Source organism: Schistocerca americana, chromosome 3, assembly GCF_021461395.2.
Source record: "Schistocerca americana isolate TAMUIC-IGC-003095 chromosome 3, iqSchAmer2.1, whole genome shotgun sequence".
Classification (NCBI taxonomy): Eukaryota; Metazoa; Arthropoda; class Insecta; order Orthoptera; family Acrididae; genus Schistocerca; species Schistocerca americana.
Window position 1 is genome coordinate 493,944,568 of NC_060121.1, and position 14,856 is coordinate 493,959,423.

General features: G+C 36.5%; 1 protein-coding gene across 2 annotated transcripts in view; it reads left to right on the forward strand.

Moving 5' to 3' along the window:
• LOC124605121 (biorientation of chromosomes in cell division protein 1-like 1) overlaps positions 1-14,856 on the forward strand; it is a 90,547-nt gene that overhangs the window by 37,014 nt on the left and 38,677 nt on the right. For both annotated transcript variants that reach the window (XM_047136597.1, XM_047136596.1), the window contains exon 3: positions 4,210-4,358. In XM_047136597.1, the coding sequence (XP_046992553.1) occupies positions 4,210-4,358 (149 nt within the window). The remainder of the gene's footprint in view (positions 1-4,209; positions 4,359-14,856) is intronic.

Below are 14,856 nucleotides of genomic sequence, written 5' to 3' on the forward strand. Positions count from 1 at the left end.
AAAGGTGAAATATTTATTACATATCTGACATGTCTGAATGATTGTTGTCACAGTATTACAATCATTCAGACATGTCAGATATTTTATGACTACTTCCCCTTTGTCCATGATAATGGCAACAAAACCAAAACTACGATAGTGCAAAATAAATCAATAATCAAAAACTTTGTCATATCGTGGAAATTTCAATAAACAATACAAAATTCTTACTCATTATTTGTGTTACTTCAAAATAGGATCAAATAAGATCAAAATACAGGTATAGTACTGGAATAAGCCAAGTTTAAAGGGCAATGTGCCTTCCATTTATTTTCTATTGTGAATGAGTGGTGAGTCATGAAAAAGAGCTAGTTCATTTCAGGGAGTGAACAGTTCTGATCCGATCTCTGAAAAGAACAGTTTTGCCCATCTCTACTTACTACCAGATTATTATTACAGGCAAACCATAAATTTAGTGGTGTTGCAGTTTATGCAAGTAAACATATAGCAGTTAAAAAATTCTTTTCTTGAACACCATACCAAATAAGAACCAATTGAAACGACAGGTGATAAGCTCCAAATATGGTAATGATCTTAAGGTAGCAAGCCATAAATTGATTGAGGTATGTCATCCATCAAATACTTATGTAATGTGATTCATAAATAGACTTCGTAGTTGAGTTTATCAGAGTGGTCCTGATGACTTTACTGTATTTGATGCTTTAACATAGATACTAATTCAGACGGTAAACATGAAAGTCAGTGGTATGTTAAGCTCATATAGTCTTTTTAATGTAGTATGCTCAGACACTATAGTAATGGACACATGCTCCGCAAGAATAGATTATGCTATAATCACGAAAAATGTTATGGATAACATAAACTACAGTAGCTTAGATTTTCTTTACAGTATTTGACCACATTTGTCATGTAATAGAGTACCTACATTTGTCTGTGTTAAAAATGACTTGAATTTTTCTGCAGAAATGAACTCTGAATAGCTCAAATATTAATGCCTTTACATACAGATTTGCAGAGGAGAAAAGGGTTCTGAGTACCATGTGAAAGTGTCTGATGACCAATGGAACATTTTCTATTCAACCACCTTGAGACACTCTGACTATTGCTATCCCCTCAGAAAAATCCAGAAGGTAGTAAATCATTGCTGAAATTGAAGTAATTCTTGACTAAAACTGTCACCAAATATGATTAGGCTCAGACAAATTATACCTGTATACTTTGCCTGACCCTAATCATACAGCTTCATAAAGCTACTAATATGCAGATTTCTATTGGACAGTACAATCATGCTAAAAAGACTTTTGAAACTGAAATAGCTAACCTTATTAAACAGATTAATAGTATAGCAACACAGCAGTCTTATAAGTAAAGTATCCTGGGAGCTGAAGGATAAGTATTATTAATTTCTCAGGAATACAAATGTGGAAACATTCAGCATTAGTCATGATGGTAACATTGTGAAAAACTCAAATACTATATGTAATTTTTTAATAACTATTTCTCTTCTCCAGTTTATAAACAAACCCATATTACTCATGTACAGGTCACCAGTTTGAATTTGGGGCTAAGCAAGCAGGAAGTATTCAAGGCAGTACATATCCTAAAGAAAAAAATGTTTATCTCTATGGGATGGCTCATCTAATGTAATTACTAAGATGTACTTAAAAGGAATCTCTAATTCTTCTTGTGCCTGATTGACTGCAACATTAGGAAAAACTTTTATACCTCTGTCTAAAAAAAAAAAAAAAAAAAAGTGTTGTGAGACCACTGTGTAAAAAGAAAAGTTAGGAAGATGTCTCAGCTATTGACTAATATTATCAATTTCCACCTTCGGTAAGATATTTGATTGTATTATCTCGAACTAGCTTACTGCATGTACATTCTTAGCACCATTTCAGAAAAGAGTTAATCATGGCTACAGCAGTTACACATTTCCCCCAAGAAGTGTACTGTCCATTGGGCCAGAATATGTACCTGATAAAAGCTTTCGAGTTGATCAACCATAGGTCGCTTCTGAAATAAAGGTGAAGTCATATTGCACTGGGGATCCACTTGTGTATCTTTTAGCCTTACACCTGTTGATTTATAAACAGTGACACAGTGATACAAGGTTACCTCAGGGCCCAGTTCTTGGTTTCTTTCTCTTGCTCACAGATATTAAAGACATTTCACAACACATTAACTCACATACAATAAGTTATTAACATGACATTGTAGTTTTATTCTGTAGTATAGACAGTAAGGAGCTAGAGTCTTTTGCTACCAGTGGTGTTACGGAATTAATTAAATACTTCAGTGATGAGGGCATCAAGGTGAATATTACCAAATATAGTTATTGGCATTTAAAACAGGCAGTTCTCATCATATCATTGTAAATAATTTATGTAATACCTTGGCAACGTAATCTGGCAGCTGTGAATTTCTGGATATGTATGTGGATGAAAATCTGAGATAGATAAACCACATCAATTTTGCACGTGGAAAAGTCTGTAGTAGCTTATATCTCATCAGTCAGATCGCAAAGATAGTTCCTAACTGAACATTATTTCTTATGTATCAACCAGAGTTATCAAGTACAGTGAAGTACATGGTCACAATAACAGGATAAAATGTGACAGTGTTCAGCATAGAACAAAATTAAAAATGACAGGTGGAAGCCCATACATAAATGGTTTGATTTGTTTTTTCATGCTACCAGACTCTTAAAGAACATATAAAGTGAATGATTCCAATACAAAATTAAAATCTTTTCTGATAAGAAAAAATTATACTCATTCAGTGAATTTTAAAGCAGTGCTTGTGATATATACCTGCAGCATATCAACTTTACAGTAATAGATACATAAAGTAAATATACAGGGTGTATACGACCCGGGAGATCCGGGAAAAACCCGGGAATTTTTTCATCCGGAGGAAAACCGGGAAAAACCCGGGAATTTTTTAGAATTCCGGGAATTTTCCATTGTTTTTGTTATCAGTTAAATTTTTGTAATTTTGACTGGTAAGAACCAATACTCAACAAAGGATATTACTAATCATTTTTTTCATTTTGTGGTGCAGTTCTTCTTGTTGTCTCCGTGCTTGCTAAGATATTACTGTATCCCGTGCGAGAATGTACGATGAATTTCTTAAATCACAGAGCGTTATATGTGAAAGCTTAGCTTCTCTTGCAGCGTATTAATCTTAGAGACCAATATTATATGTGAAAGCTTTGCGTTTCGTGTGTTCGCGCTACTTAACAGTGATGTTGCTATTGGCTGACTGCATCACGTGTCCTAAGCTCTGATTACCCGCTGTCATCGGCTGGCGAGATCACGTAACATGAGCTATGACTGGCTTACAAAAGCGCATTGCAATCTCGTTCTCAATGCTTTGGAAAGTAACATGTGGTGTTTGATGGAATTCGAATTTATACTTTCGTAATACGAAAATATGCAGCGTACATGTTGCTGCACATCAAAGATCTTTCCAAACCGCGTTTTTTCCCGTGTGTTTAGTTTTCTAAAGCGGCGGGAAATTCTACGCCCGTGTATAAAACCATAATCATTTAAAGGACTGATAAGTTATACAGTTCCGAGAGAAAATATCCTGTCAGTTAACAGGGAAAAAGTATGTTTTCACCCAGGAGAAAGTGTATTTTTAACCGGGAAATCCGGGAATTTTTTTTTCCTTGTCCACGTATACACCCTGATATAAGATGCAACAATTTTTGTGTGTAATGTATGTTGTATGTGTGCTTATTATAATCTCATTATATCTGATGTTTGTAAAAGCCATCGTTTTGATGGTTCGATGCAAAGCAAACGTAAAAAGATAAATAAGTAAACACCATCTGGTACAATATTTGCCAAGGTTACCAGAAAATGTTGCACTGATGTGTGTGGTATGTCTTCATAAAATAAATATAGATAAAAATGTGTAAGAGACATAGTGATTATCATTTACATCTTAAGTACTATGGTAAATATTTCAAGGCATATATGACAGCTGACTATCTGCAATTGGTGGTGTGTTAACAAAAGTTGCCTGTTTCACTGCACTGTATACAAATAAAGTTTATATTAGGATATTGTTTATGTCCTACACCATTATTTTAATTACTGCACAAAAATATTAACCAGTTCTGTGAATGTTTTTATTTTAATGAAGAAAATTTCTTTGTTATTCAAAAGATAAGATTATTTTATGTTTTTTTCTCTGTATGTGCAGATCAGGGTTCCTTGACATTGGTGTAGAGAGGATAGTTGACCAAGTTGTTAATCCAAAAATTATGCCCGTGTTCCTACCACAAATAGAAGATGTTGTTTACAGTTGCCTTGGGATTGAGAAACCAAAGAAAAACAAGGAAAATTTCAATGGTGAGGAAAATGAATTAGCCACTGGCTCAAAACTAGATAGCTACAGATCAAATTTCATTTTTTCTCTGAATTTTTTTCTTTTTTTGATGTTACATTTACCCAAATAGCACTTAGTGCATTTCTAGGGATTGAAGTATCCGTGTATTAGACTTAAGTTTCAAAATAATTTCTTGTATTTATTTCTGACAGGTAATTTAATTTCTGCAGTACATCGACGAAATAAAAATATGTATTCAAAATTACATCTGTATGTATATCCAGCATACGCAGTTCCCGTTGTTGTAAGGCGAGTGGACATCTTTTGATCGCATCCTTACTTTTCACAACCCTCTTTCTACTTGCAATGTATCACAGATTTAAAGATTAAATCACATTCTTCTTGTGTGTAGTAAGTGAGCAGTTTGAAACTGCATATTTAAAAATAAACAAATTTAAACTTAAATACTAGTTATTTGATTAGCTGAAACTTTTGTATAGTATGGTAGCAAACATTGGTTTTCTGCACCATAATCATTCTGTTGGCCCATGACCAACTGGGGTATTGACCTTCCTGTCAAAATGTAGGTGATGCTTTTATTGCCTCTTTTGTCAAGCTGTTGGTGTTATTTACTCTCATGTTGTGGGGCAATGTTTCATACAATTCTTAACATAATTTATGGACATTCCTATGGTTGTTTCATTATTCATTAGACAAACGACTTCTGCCTGGTTATAACTGTCTTCTTCTCAATTGCTGTATGAAATGTGTATATTTAGCTTTATATCACGTAACTGTACTAACAAAGAATTGTGCTGTATAACATAACCTTCTTATGTAACTAACTTATTTCTGCTCACACGGTAGTGACATACAATTAAAATATTATGGTGAATGTGTTGTGTTGTGATTACAAGTATTTCCTAAAACCTTTATTGCCAATCTTTGAAGCATATTAACCTCCTTCAATGTTAGCATGTCACAGCCATATATGAGGATTTTGGCATTATTACATCCCACACTTTGAGCAATCTCCCCCCTCTGGATGAAAATGATAATTTCATTATGAGGTAGGAAGAACAACATAGTATGAGTGTGGACAAACTAAAAGTGAGAAATTAGATGAAGTGTCCATATGGTTTTGAAGCTGCACACTCTGAACTGTACCCAATAGTGCAGCAAGCATACTGCAAGACCATATTAAATAAATGCACTAAAGTTAAAATATCTTATTTCAAATGTGTGGCAGTGACACACTACATTGCAAAATGCACAGCTCAGTCCTAATGAAAAAAGAATACGCTCCACTGAAAAAAGTTGACATACTTCAAATGGACGTAACTTGGAGAGGTCCCTCATATATGTATGTGCCATTATCTATGTAAGTAGTTCATCTCTTCCTACAGACAGATGGCAGGCAGGCAGAAAGAGAGAGAGAGAGAATGAGAATGAGAGAGAGAGAGAGAGAGAGAGAGAGAGAGAGAGTCTAACTGGCATGAATTTGGAGACTCCATCTTTTGCTGACATGTAAGACATGTGACAATGTTATATTTTATTTTAACGTTAATAATTTTTGTTTTTAAGTTTCATTTCAGTATGTAATAAATGATAATGCTTTAGGATTAAAGTAGACCACTGACTGAAAAGCAGAAAAGCTTGAGTTGTTGTTAGGCATCATCGAGTTGTCATTAGGCACACACAAAAGAAATAAAACTTGCTAACTTTTGGAGTCATGCTTTGATGAGCTAGAGTAAAACACTCATACACAATCAAACACATGTGCATACACACACCTATGCTCCTACATGGTGCTGGCTAGACTAACAGTGCCAATGTGTTTTGCAGTCCAACTGCTGCAAAGTAGCATTGGCACTCTTAGTCTAGCGAGCACAATGTAGGGGCATATATCTGTGTGTGTGTGTGTGTGTGTGTGTGTGTGTGTGTTACTCTGGCTCATCGAAGGATAACTCTGAAAGCTAGTAAGTTTTCTTTCTTTTGTGTTTACCTGTTGACAACTCAATGCTTCTGTTTTTCGGTAATCAGTCTCCTTTAATCCTAAAGTATTTACATTCTACAAGAACTTCCCTATGGCATGTAATAAGTAATAGAGAAAACACAAATTAGAAATTTGTTAACTTCCCAAAGAAACAGAGGAGCTTGCCAGTATTGAGCCTATCTTCATGAGTCAAAACTCACAGTACGGGTGATAGAGACATATAATAATAATAATAGGAGTCCTAGATTACAGGGCCATTAGTTTAATTTCTTGGGAGAAAAAAGGAAATACTAGGGGGAAAATGGACAGTAGGGATGGTGTGTAGAAGTAGGTTGCTTGAAGAGTGGGATAAGAGGAATGCATGGGGCAAGGGAGGCAAAGATCATACATGAGTAGTATTTTTATCTCTTACCCCTCTAGCATCTTTGTTTTTAAATTTTTGTGTTCTTTTCTCGTTATGCATTGTGTGACCCTCTTAGTGAGTACTCTGCTTCCCTCTGCCAGACCTGTGGTTCTGAAACCTAGGAGAGCTGTAATTTATTTTTATGTATTTTTATCAATCATGCTGGAAACTGTGCCTCCTGAAGATGAACAATGGCCAAGCCATGTGCCTGTTTTGGAATGATATCTAGTTTCCATTTTTATTTGAATTGCATGAATACTAAAGTGTATGACACATATTAAAGAGTTATGCATTCCTTGAACATTTCATGAGGTATAAAATAGATTTGATCATTTAGTAACTGAATAACATGTTGTTTGTTCTGGATCAGAAACAAACGTAACATCAGGCAAGACTCTGTGGAATGTTTAATAACACCATCCAAAACATGCATAAGTAACTTAGTACTTCAGTCAGTAGCTCTCTCCGATTTCTCATATGGGATATCTTTGTTCATAGTGATTACCTCAAAATAACTGTAAAAGTCAGGAGATTGCTTGAATACAGTGCTGCTTCGTTCAGCAACAGTCAGTTCTACACATAATTTAAAGATCCATAATGCATGTGAGATAAATTAATCCCCTAGGTACAGTATTACTGACTAATCACGTAAGTCTGACATTTATAAAATTTTCTGAGTAGGTGTTCAAAGTGGTACGGTATGAAACGTATACATGAATGTTATGTTTGGGGGGAGGGGGGGGGGGGGTGTTTGACAAATAATGCAGTGTATTTCATTAGGAGAATTCTGAGGAGTATGAGTATTCCATCTGAGAAAAACATTTGAAGGTTCAATGTAGAAAGTTGAAATCTTTAAATAATTAAGATGACTGTAAATTGGAAGTTTTCAAAATTGATACTTATGTATCCATGGCCAAGGGACTACCAGTGAAACCCACAAGTGCCACACAACTATTTATCATTGATATAATAAACATAAATCAAATACCGTGTTCGTGACAAATGTCCACACTACTAAGTACAAACTGAAATGTCACTCTCAATCATTGCCCAGGAACCACATATGCGATGAAGCCATGAGTCATAGTAAGTGACAAAGGGAAAGGAGCCAAGCATGACCGATGGTAGGACCCAACCTGGCACATAGACGTCCAGGATGTTGGACATCGACAGTTGTTGGGGGTGATAGCTCAATGACAGCAGCTACTGGTGGGATGACGTCCAGTGTGGCATGGCACCTGGGAGTGGCAGACAGCAGTCCAGCCTAGCGTTGGTGAGAGGTGCTCACAGTGAGGGCTATGACTCCAATCGGTGGTCTGCTGGTGCGGCGGGCATGACCGATGGTAGGACCCAACCTGGCACGTAGAATGTGCTTACTGGTACTGGGTGCAACCATGGTCTGGTGAAGGCTAACTATTCTCCAGCGGAGGGGTACCAGTGTAGTGATGAGTAGGCAAGGTGCCCAGACTACAGTGCTCTCTACTGGGTTGAGGTCTAAATTGAGTCTGCAAAGTTATATAGATGTGGGTAACTTTACTAGGTGAACTCAGGTCAATCACTGAGTGTCAAATTAAACACCTTTCAGCCATCTAGTTTCCAAACTTGTTTTGTATGGCTACTAATTTCAGAGTTTTACTATGCCATCTTCAGGCCCTTGACCAACGCGTAGGAAGATTCTACCTTTTTTCGCATCAAACCAGGAGCCTGCAATACTGGTATGAGTAGCTCGCTTCAACCATCATCTGCCAACTCAGTCGGTCTGAAGATGGTGTAGTAAAATGCTGAAACTTGTAGCCAACTAAAACAAGTTCGGAAACTAGATAGCTGAAAGGTGTTTAATTTGACATCCTGTATCGAACAGACGAGTCCCACAACCATTTCTAAAAAGATGGACGTACAGAGACAATCATTGAATGTTTTTATTATTGATCTGATCCTGGTGTAACAGTTGTAGAATCATTCAATGAAAGTCTTGACGTGGTTGTGCAAAAGTACTGTGATCATGCAGAATCAGTTGCAGATGACTTGAACTGACCAAATATAAACTGTGATGTCAGAGGATTCATTGCTGATAGTATGGACAGACAGTCTTGTTAAAAATTATAAATCTTTTCTCTGAAAACTGTCTTGATTAACTAGTGTGGCAACCCATGCGCAATGGGAATATTGTAGAGTGGTAATGTTATAGAGTGAAATATAGTGATCAATATGTCATCATAGCCACAGTGGTTACTAAAGGTAATAAATGCTTCAAGAAGGTTGGGAAACCTTTTGGAAAGAGCAAATAAGCAGTGTTAGCATCCTACTTAGATGGAGAATCGACATCATTTAGATCCAATATGACGGACATTAAGGAATTATGAAAAATTTTAAACCGGATGTAAATTACACTTTGGAGAAGTCAGTATATAAAGGACATGTTTTAATAACAAAATTCAAAGAATGCTGAGAAAACAGAGATTTCAGTATTCTTGGGTCAAAAAAGAATGTGAAATGTCAATAGGAAAAAGTTAGTAGCAATTAATGTGTCTAGAAAAAGACTGATGCAGGAAGCATACAAAAACTTCCTTTGTCATGTGCTAGTTAAAGATCTTGTCAAGAATCCTAGAATATATTGGTCCCATGTGATATCACTAAGCAGATCAAAGGCTACTGTTCAGTTAGTAATAAACCAGTCTGGTGTGAAAACAGAAGATAGACAAACAAAAGCTGAAGTTTTAAAACTCGCATCTGAAAAAAATCCATGAGGTCATATAGGCATTCCATTCTTTGGCCTCTGCACAATCTCCCATATGGAGAAATAGGCATTAGTGGCACTGAAAGAGTTGAAAAAAGATAAATCAAGAGGTCCATATGGAACCCTAATTTGGTTTTACAGAAAGTACTCCTTGGCATTGGTCCGTAATTACCTTGCATTTATCATGACTCTCTCACCCAACAGGTAGTTCCAAGCTCAGGAAAAAAAGCCTATGTGACATCCATAATGAGAAGGGAAATAGTGAGGACCCACGAAATTACAGATCAATATGCTTAATGCATGTTCAATTTAGAGTTCTTGAGCATATCCTGAGGTTGACTATGATAAATCTCCTTGAAGGAAAAAAGCTTATATTCACTTGTGTGAAACTCAACTTGCCTTTTTCTTGTGCAATATCCTGCACACCATGGATGAATGGTAGCAGGCATATTCCATTTTCCTAGATTTCTGAAAAGCAGTGCCACACTGCAGACTGTTAACAAAAGTCCGAGCATTTGGAATATCTTGTCAGAGTTGTGAATGGCGTGAAGAAATAATAGAACTCAGTGTGTTGTTCTGGATGTCAAGTGTTCGTCAGAGACAAAGGTATCATCAGGAGAGCTCCAGGGGAGTGTAATAGGATTATTCTTGTTCTCTATATACATGAAAAATCTTAAGTATAGGATGAGTAGCAATCTCTGACTGTTCGCTGATGATGCTATAGTTCATGGGGAAGTGTCATCTTTGAGTGTCTTTAGGAGGATACAAAATGATTTGATTGGAGTTTCAGTGTGGCAGCTTGTTCTGTGTGTGGGGAAAATGTAAGGTAACGAAGAGGAGTAGAAGAAACTGCCCTCTAGTGTTTGAATACAGTATTAGTGGTGTTCTGTTGACACAGTCATTTCTATTACATATCTAGGTGTAATGTTCGAAAATTAGGTGAAATCGAATGGGCATGTAAGGTCGGTTAATTTACTGCATATAGAACACTCGTGCAACTCATCCTTGAGTACTGCTTGAGTGCTTGGTATCCCCAACAAGTTGTGTTAAAGGAAGACATAGAACCAATTCAAAGGCATGCTGCTAGATCTGTTACTGATAGGTTCAATCAACATCTAAATATTACAGAAATGCTCCATGTAGTGGAATGGGTATCCCTGAAGAAAAGATGTTCTTCTTGCAAAATGCTGTTGAGAAAGTTCAGAGAACCAGCATTTGCATCAGCCTTTGGAGCAAGCCTACTGCACCAACAAGCATCACGCATAAGGACCATGAAGACAAGATAAGAGAAATCAGGGCCTGTATGGAGGGATGCAGACAGCGGACCTTCTCAAGTGCTGCAGAAAATGGAATGACCAACTGTGGTACTGGGTACCATCTGCTGTGCATTATATGGTGGCTTGTGGAGTATTTATGTAAATGTAGATGTGTGTATTTGGTCATCATTCCTGAGGTGCTCTGCAAGCACTTGAACATGAACATTATGCATCACTTTGCCTGACTACACTTAAAATTCAAGGAAGCTGTGTTCTTAAGGGACTGTAAGAACATATTAGTGCCCCCTCCCCCATCACCATACCCCCTTACATTTTTACTGCATAGAGCTCATTTAGATGTTGCAAGTAGAATTTGGCACACAGCGCACGTGAGAAGAAAGAGAGGAAGAGAAACAAATTAACATTGGAACTGATTTATCTCTGCTATAAAGTTTACAGTATCTTAGAGCATAACCGTAAATTTAGATTAAAGCATACTATGTATCAGAAAGTAAAGTTTAGCAGAAACTAGATTAGTAGTTGTGAATGCACCGTTTTAATGGCCATAACAGTGTATCAATAATGGTCATGTAGATGTCCTTCCTTACTGCTCAACAATTCTGTATTAAATCCCACACACTGCTAAAGTTCTGAGCAGTTTCCATGTGGTGCCAACATAAGATAAGTCAGTTTGCCAGCAGCTTCTTAATTATAGAATGGTTAATTACCCAGAAGTTTAGGGTATTCTGTTGGCCTAGAGGTGTGAACCAGCTGTATGAGGTTGCAACAAACATGTGCATTAAAAATATTAATCATACCAAGGTGCAGATATGCAGTAGGGCTGTAACCAAATTAGTGTGAAAATCAAATGATGGAAGGAAGTGAGATTTTGAGAATTGATAGTAAAATTTGAAATGCTCTGAGATAGTGACCTCTGAACTAAGTGAAAAACTGGGAGTAGTTCATTGAATTTATTCCTTCTGTATTATATTCTAGAAGTTCAGGCTGAACAAACGTATGGCTAGACAAGAGAGGTAGGCAAAATAAAAACTAGTGAATTATGCTTATGGATGTAATGAAAAATTAATGAAGATTAAATCATCAACATCAAGGTAATTGGAAAAAGCACATGTTAACTCAGAAGATAGGGGAAGATAGTAACTAAGGCTTGGTTAAGGAACTGTTGTAACATTCACCAAAAATAATTTCGGGCACTTGCAGAGAACTTAAGGTGGCTGGGTAGGGATTTGCAAGTCCAGTACTACTTCATTAGGTATGAATGAAGATAAATTAAGAATACATGGAATGTAAAAGAAACCTACAAAGCAAGGGACACAGTGGTTAATGCACTGTACGTGTACTTAATGACAGTATTATGAAAAGGACAGTTGCTACTCGTCATATAGCAGAGATGCTGAGTTGCAGATGGGCACAACGAAACGACAGTCAAACAAAGCTTTTGGCCAAACAGTCTGGCATTCTCAGCCAGAGACTCTGTGTGTGTGTGTGTGTGTGTGTGTGTGTGTGTGTGTGTGTGTGTGTGTGTATTCTGACGAAGGCCTGTTTGGCCGAAAGCTTTGTTTGACAGTCTTTTCGTTGTGTCTCCATTATATGGTGAGTAGCAACAATTCTTTTCATGCTATTGTCATTAATCTATCCTGGATTTTCCATTGTTTAATGGTACTTGTATTTAGGAAGTCCAGTATTCAGATCCTCATCTGGCCATCCTAATTCAGGTTGTTCATGGTTACCCTAAACGGTAATGCTTTTCAAAATGATATGGCTTATGTCCTTCTGTATCCTTGTGTAATTCCTGTTGTGTGCTGTTTCTAATGACTTTATCACCCATGGAGAATCTTTGTTCCTTTGAAGAAAGATAACCAGCAGTATAGTAGAAATCCCAAAGAAGCTAGCTAGATAAAAGAAACATTTGTAGAGTGTAAGATAAAAGATGCATTTGTAGAGTGTAATTGTAAGAGAAACTGACATTCCACAGAGAAATATTAAATGCAGATTTGGGAAGTAAGAAGGAAATGTATTAATACCAGAAGTGTAAATATGGTACCATAAAGCACAAAGGAAAGCAACAAGGTGAAAAAATACATCAAAACCAGATGTAAGGTTCAGGCAATGGTTGTCCATAACGGTACAAGGAGCTTTCACGTAGCTGACTCTTCAGATATTTGGGGCATATTAACGGGCATTGCATCAGTTTCAAATTGCATTGATATGATATGCAAAGTAATGATAATTGATATTAGTCCACCAATTTATTAACAAGGCACATTGACTGCATACTGCAACTTATTAAATGGTGATTAGTAATTTTAATTGTAAGAAAATCCAGTGCCATAAAAATGTTTCTGCTTTCCAGATTATGCTCTTCAGCTTTTTAACTACCCAAGCGTGTGTCACATGTATGATATTGGAAAAGAACACTTCTATTTCTTTTATATAGTCATTCTCGCATTGCTCCAAAAAATACAAACTGGGATTTGTATTCAGAGAAACTGAAATTCAAGCAATCTGTAGGAAGTGTGCCCAACTTTCATTTATTCTTTTCTTTAGCTTCTGAGAATTATCATTGTCATTAATTATATCTTGAATAATTAGATTGCTCAGTATGCTGTACAAAACTTTTGAAATTAGAGACATATTGCTTACTGACATCACACTGCCAAAGAAATTAGAATCAGTTCCTTTCACATTGGTAAGTTGTTGTTGAGGGAATAACAGAAAGAAAACTTGAAAAGGTGTTAGAGAATAATAATTGACATCAGAGTAGGAAAAGGTGTCCAAAAACAGTTTTGACTTTGTCTTATAATCAAAGGATTAACTCATATGTACTAATGGCATGCATTTGCAGATTTTGAGGAAATCTTTTGCAGTGTAAATTAGTAGAGATGTTCAGTGTTATAAATACTATACACGGACCAAACTTATTGTTGTTGTTTTTGTTGTCTTCAGTCCAAAGACTGGTTTAATGCAGCTCTCCACACTTGTCTGTCCTGTACAATCTCTTCATCTCTGCATAATTATTGTAACCTACATCCCTTTGCATCTGCTTGCAATTTCAGGCCTTGATCTCCCTGTACAGTTTTTAACCATACATTTCCTCCATTGCTAAAGTGATGTCTCAAGGTGTGTCCTATCACCCGATTAATCACAAAATGTCCTAACTCTGTGGCAAGTTTCATCGAAGTTGATAATTTCATTGACAGTGGATGAGTACTTTAGTTCATTTTCTTACGCACTACTGGAAGGCAAAAACTGCAGTGCTTCTTTGCAGACTCGCAGGAAACAGTATATGGGACTATTCTGAGAAGAGGAAGAAGATTTGAATGAAGATGGGTGTAAACTTAAATGGATCATAGTTTGAAGACAATCGGTCACTAATTGAGCATATTTGTAAGCACAAATTTGTAGCATCGGTCTCTTTTATTTTGTGTTAGATCTTGTGCACAAAATATTTATAGCCAAGCACCATAACACATCTGTATTAAACTACTCATCAACTGCCACCAAACTGATCAATTTCATGAAACTTGTTCATTGTAAGGACACAGTCAGAAGTAAAAAAGAATAGGTCCCCCACTAATAAGCCACAATAAATAGTTCAAAAGATGTAAAGTCCAAATTGGGATAACTTCTTCACTGAAGAAAGCTTTGGCTGAAAGCTCAATGTGTAACAATCTTTTCATTGTGCCTGTCTGCAGCTCAACGTACCTTCTTTATGGTGAGTAACAATAAATAGTTTCTCAAAAATACAAGTAGTCTTGTTCATTTTGTGTTGTTATTGTAAAGTGACTGTAGATTTCCCCATTTACGGTGACAGTGTCATTTTCTTCTCAGGATAGACTAGTGTAGAAGTTTGCATGCTGTCACAAAAAATTTAACAGTGCAGCAAACCACATGTTAGAATTACGTAGAAGTAGTAATTAGCGTCTTTTGCTGTAATCAAGCAGAAACTGCCCTTTGGTTATGGAAAAGTCATATAATTGATGTGCTTCCGTGACACAAATAAAGAGAGTAAACCAGAAGAAGGCTGATCCATGTGGCAGATTAAAACATGTGCCATCTTGGAATATTAAATTTGATCCCTCCCTTTTATGACCAAGGCTGTAATGCC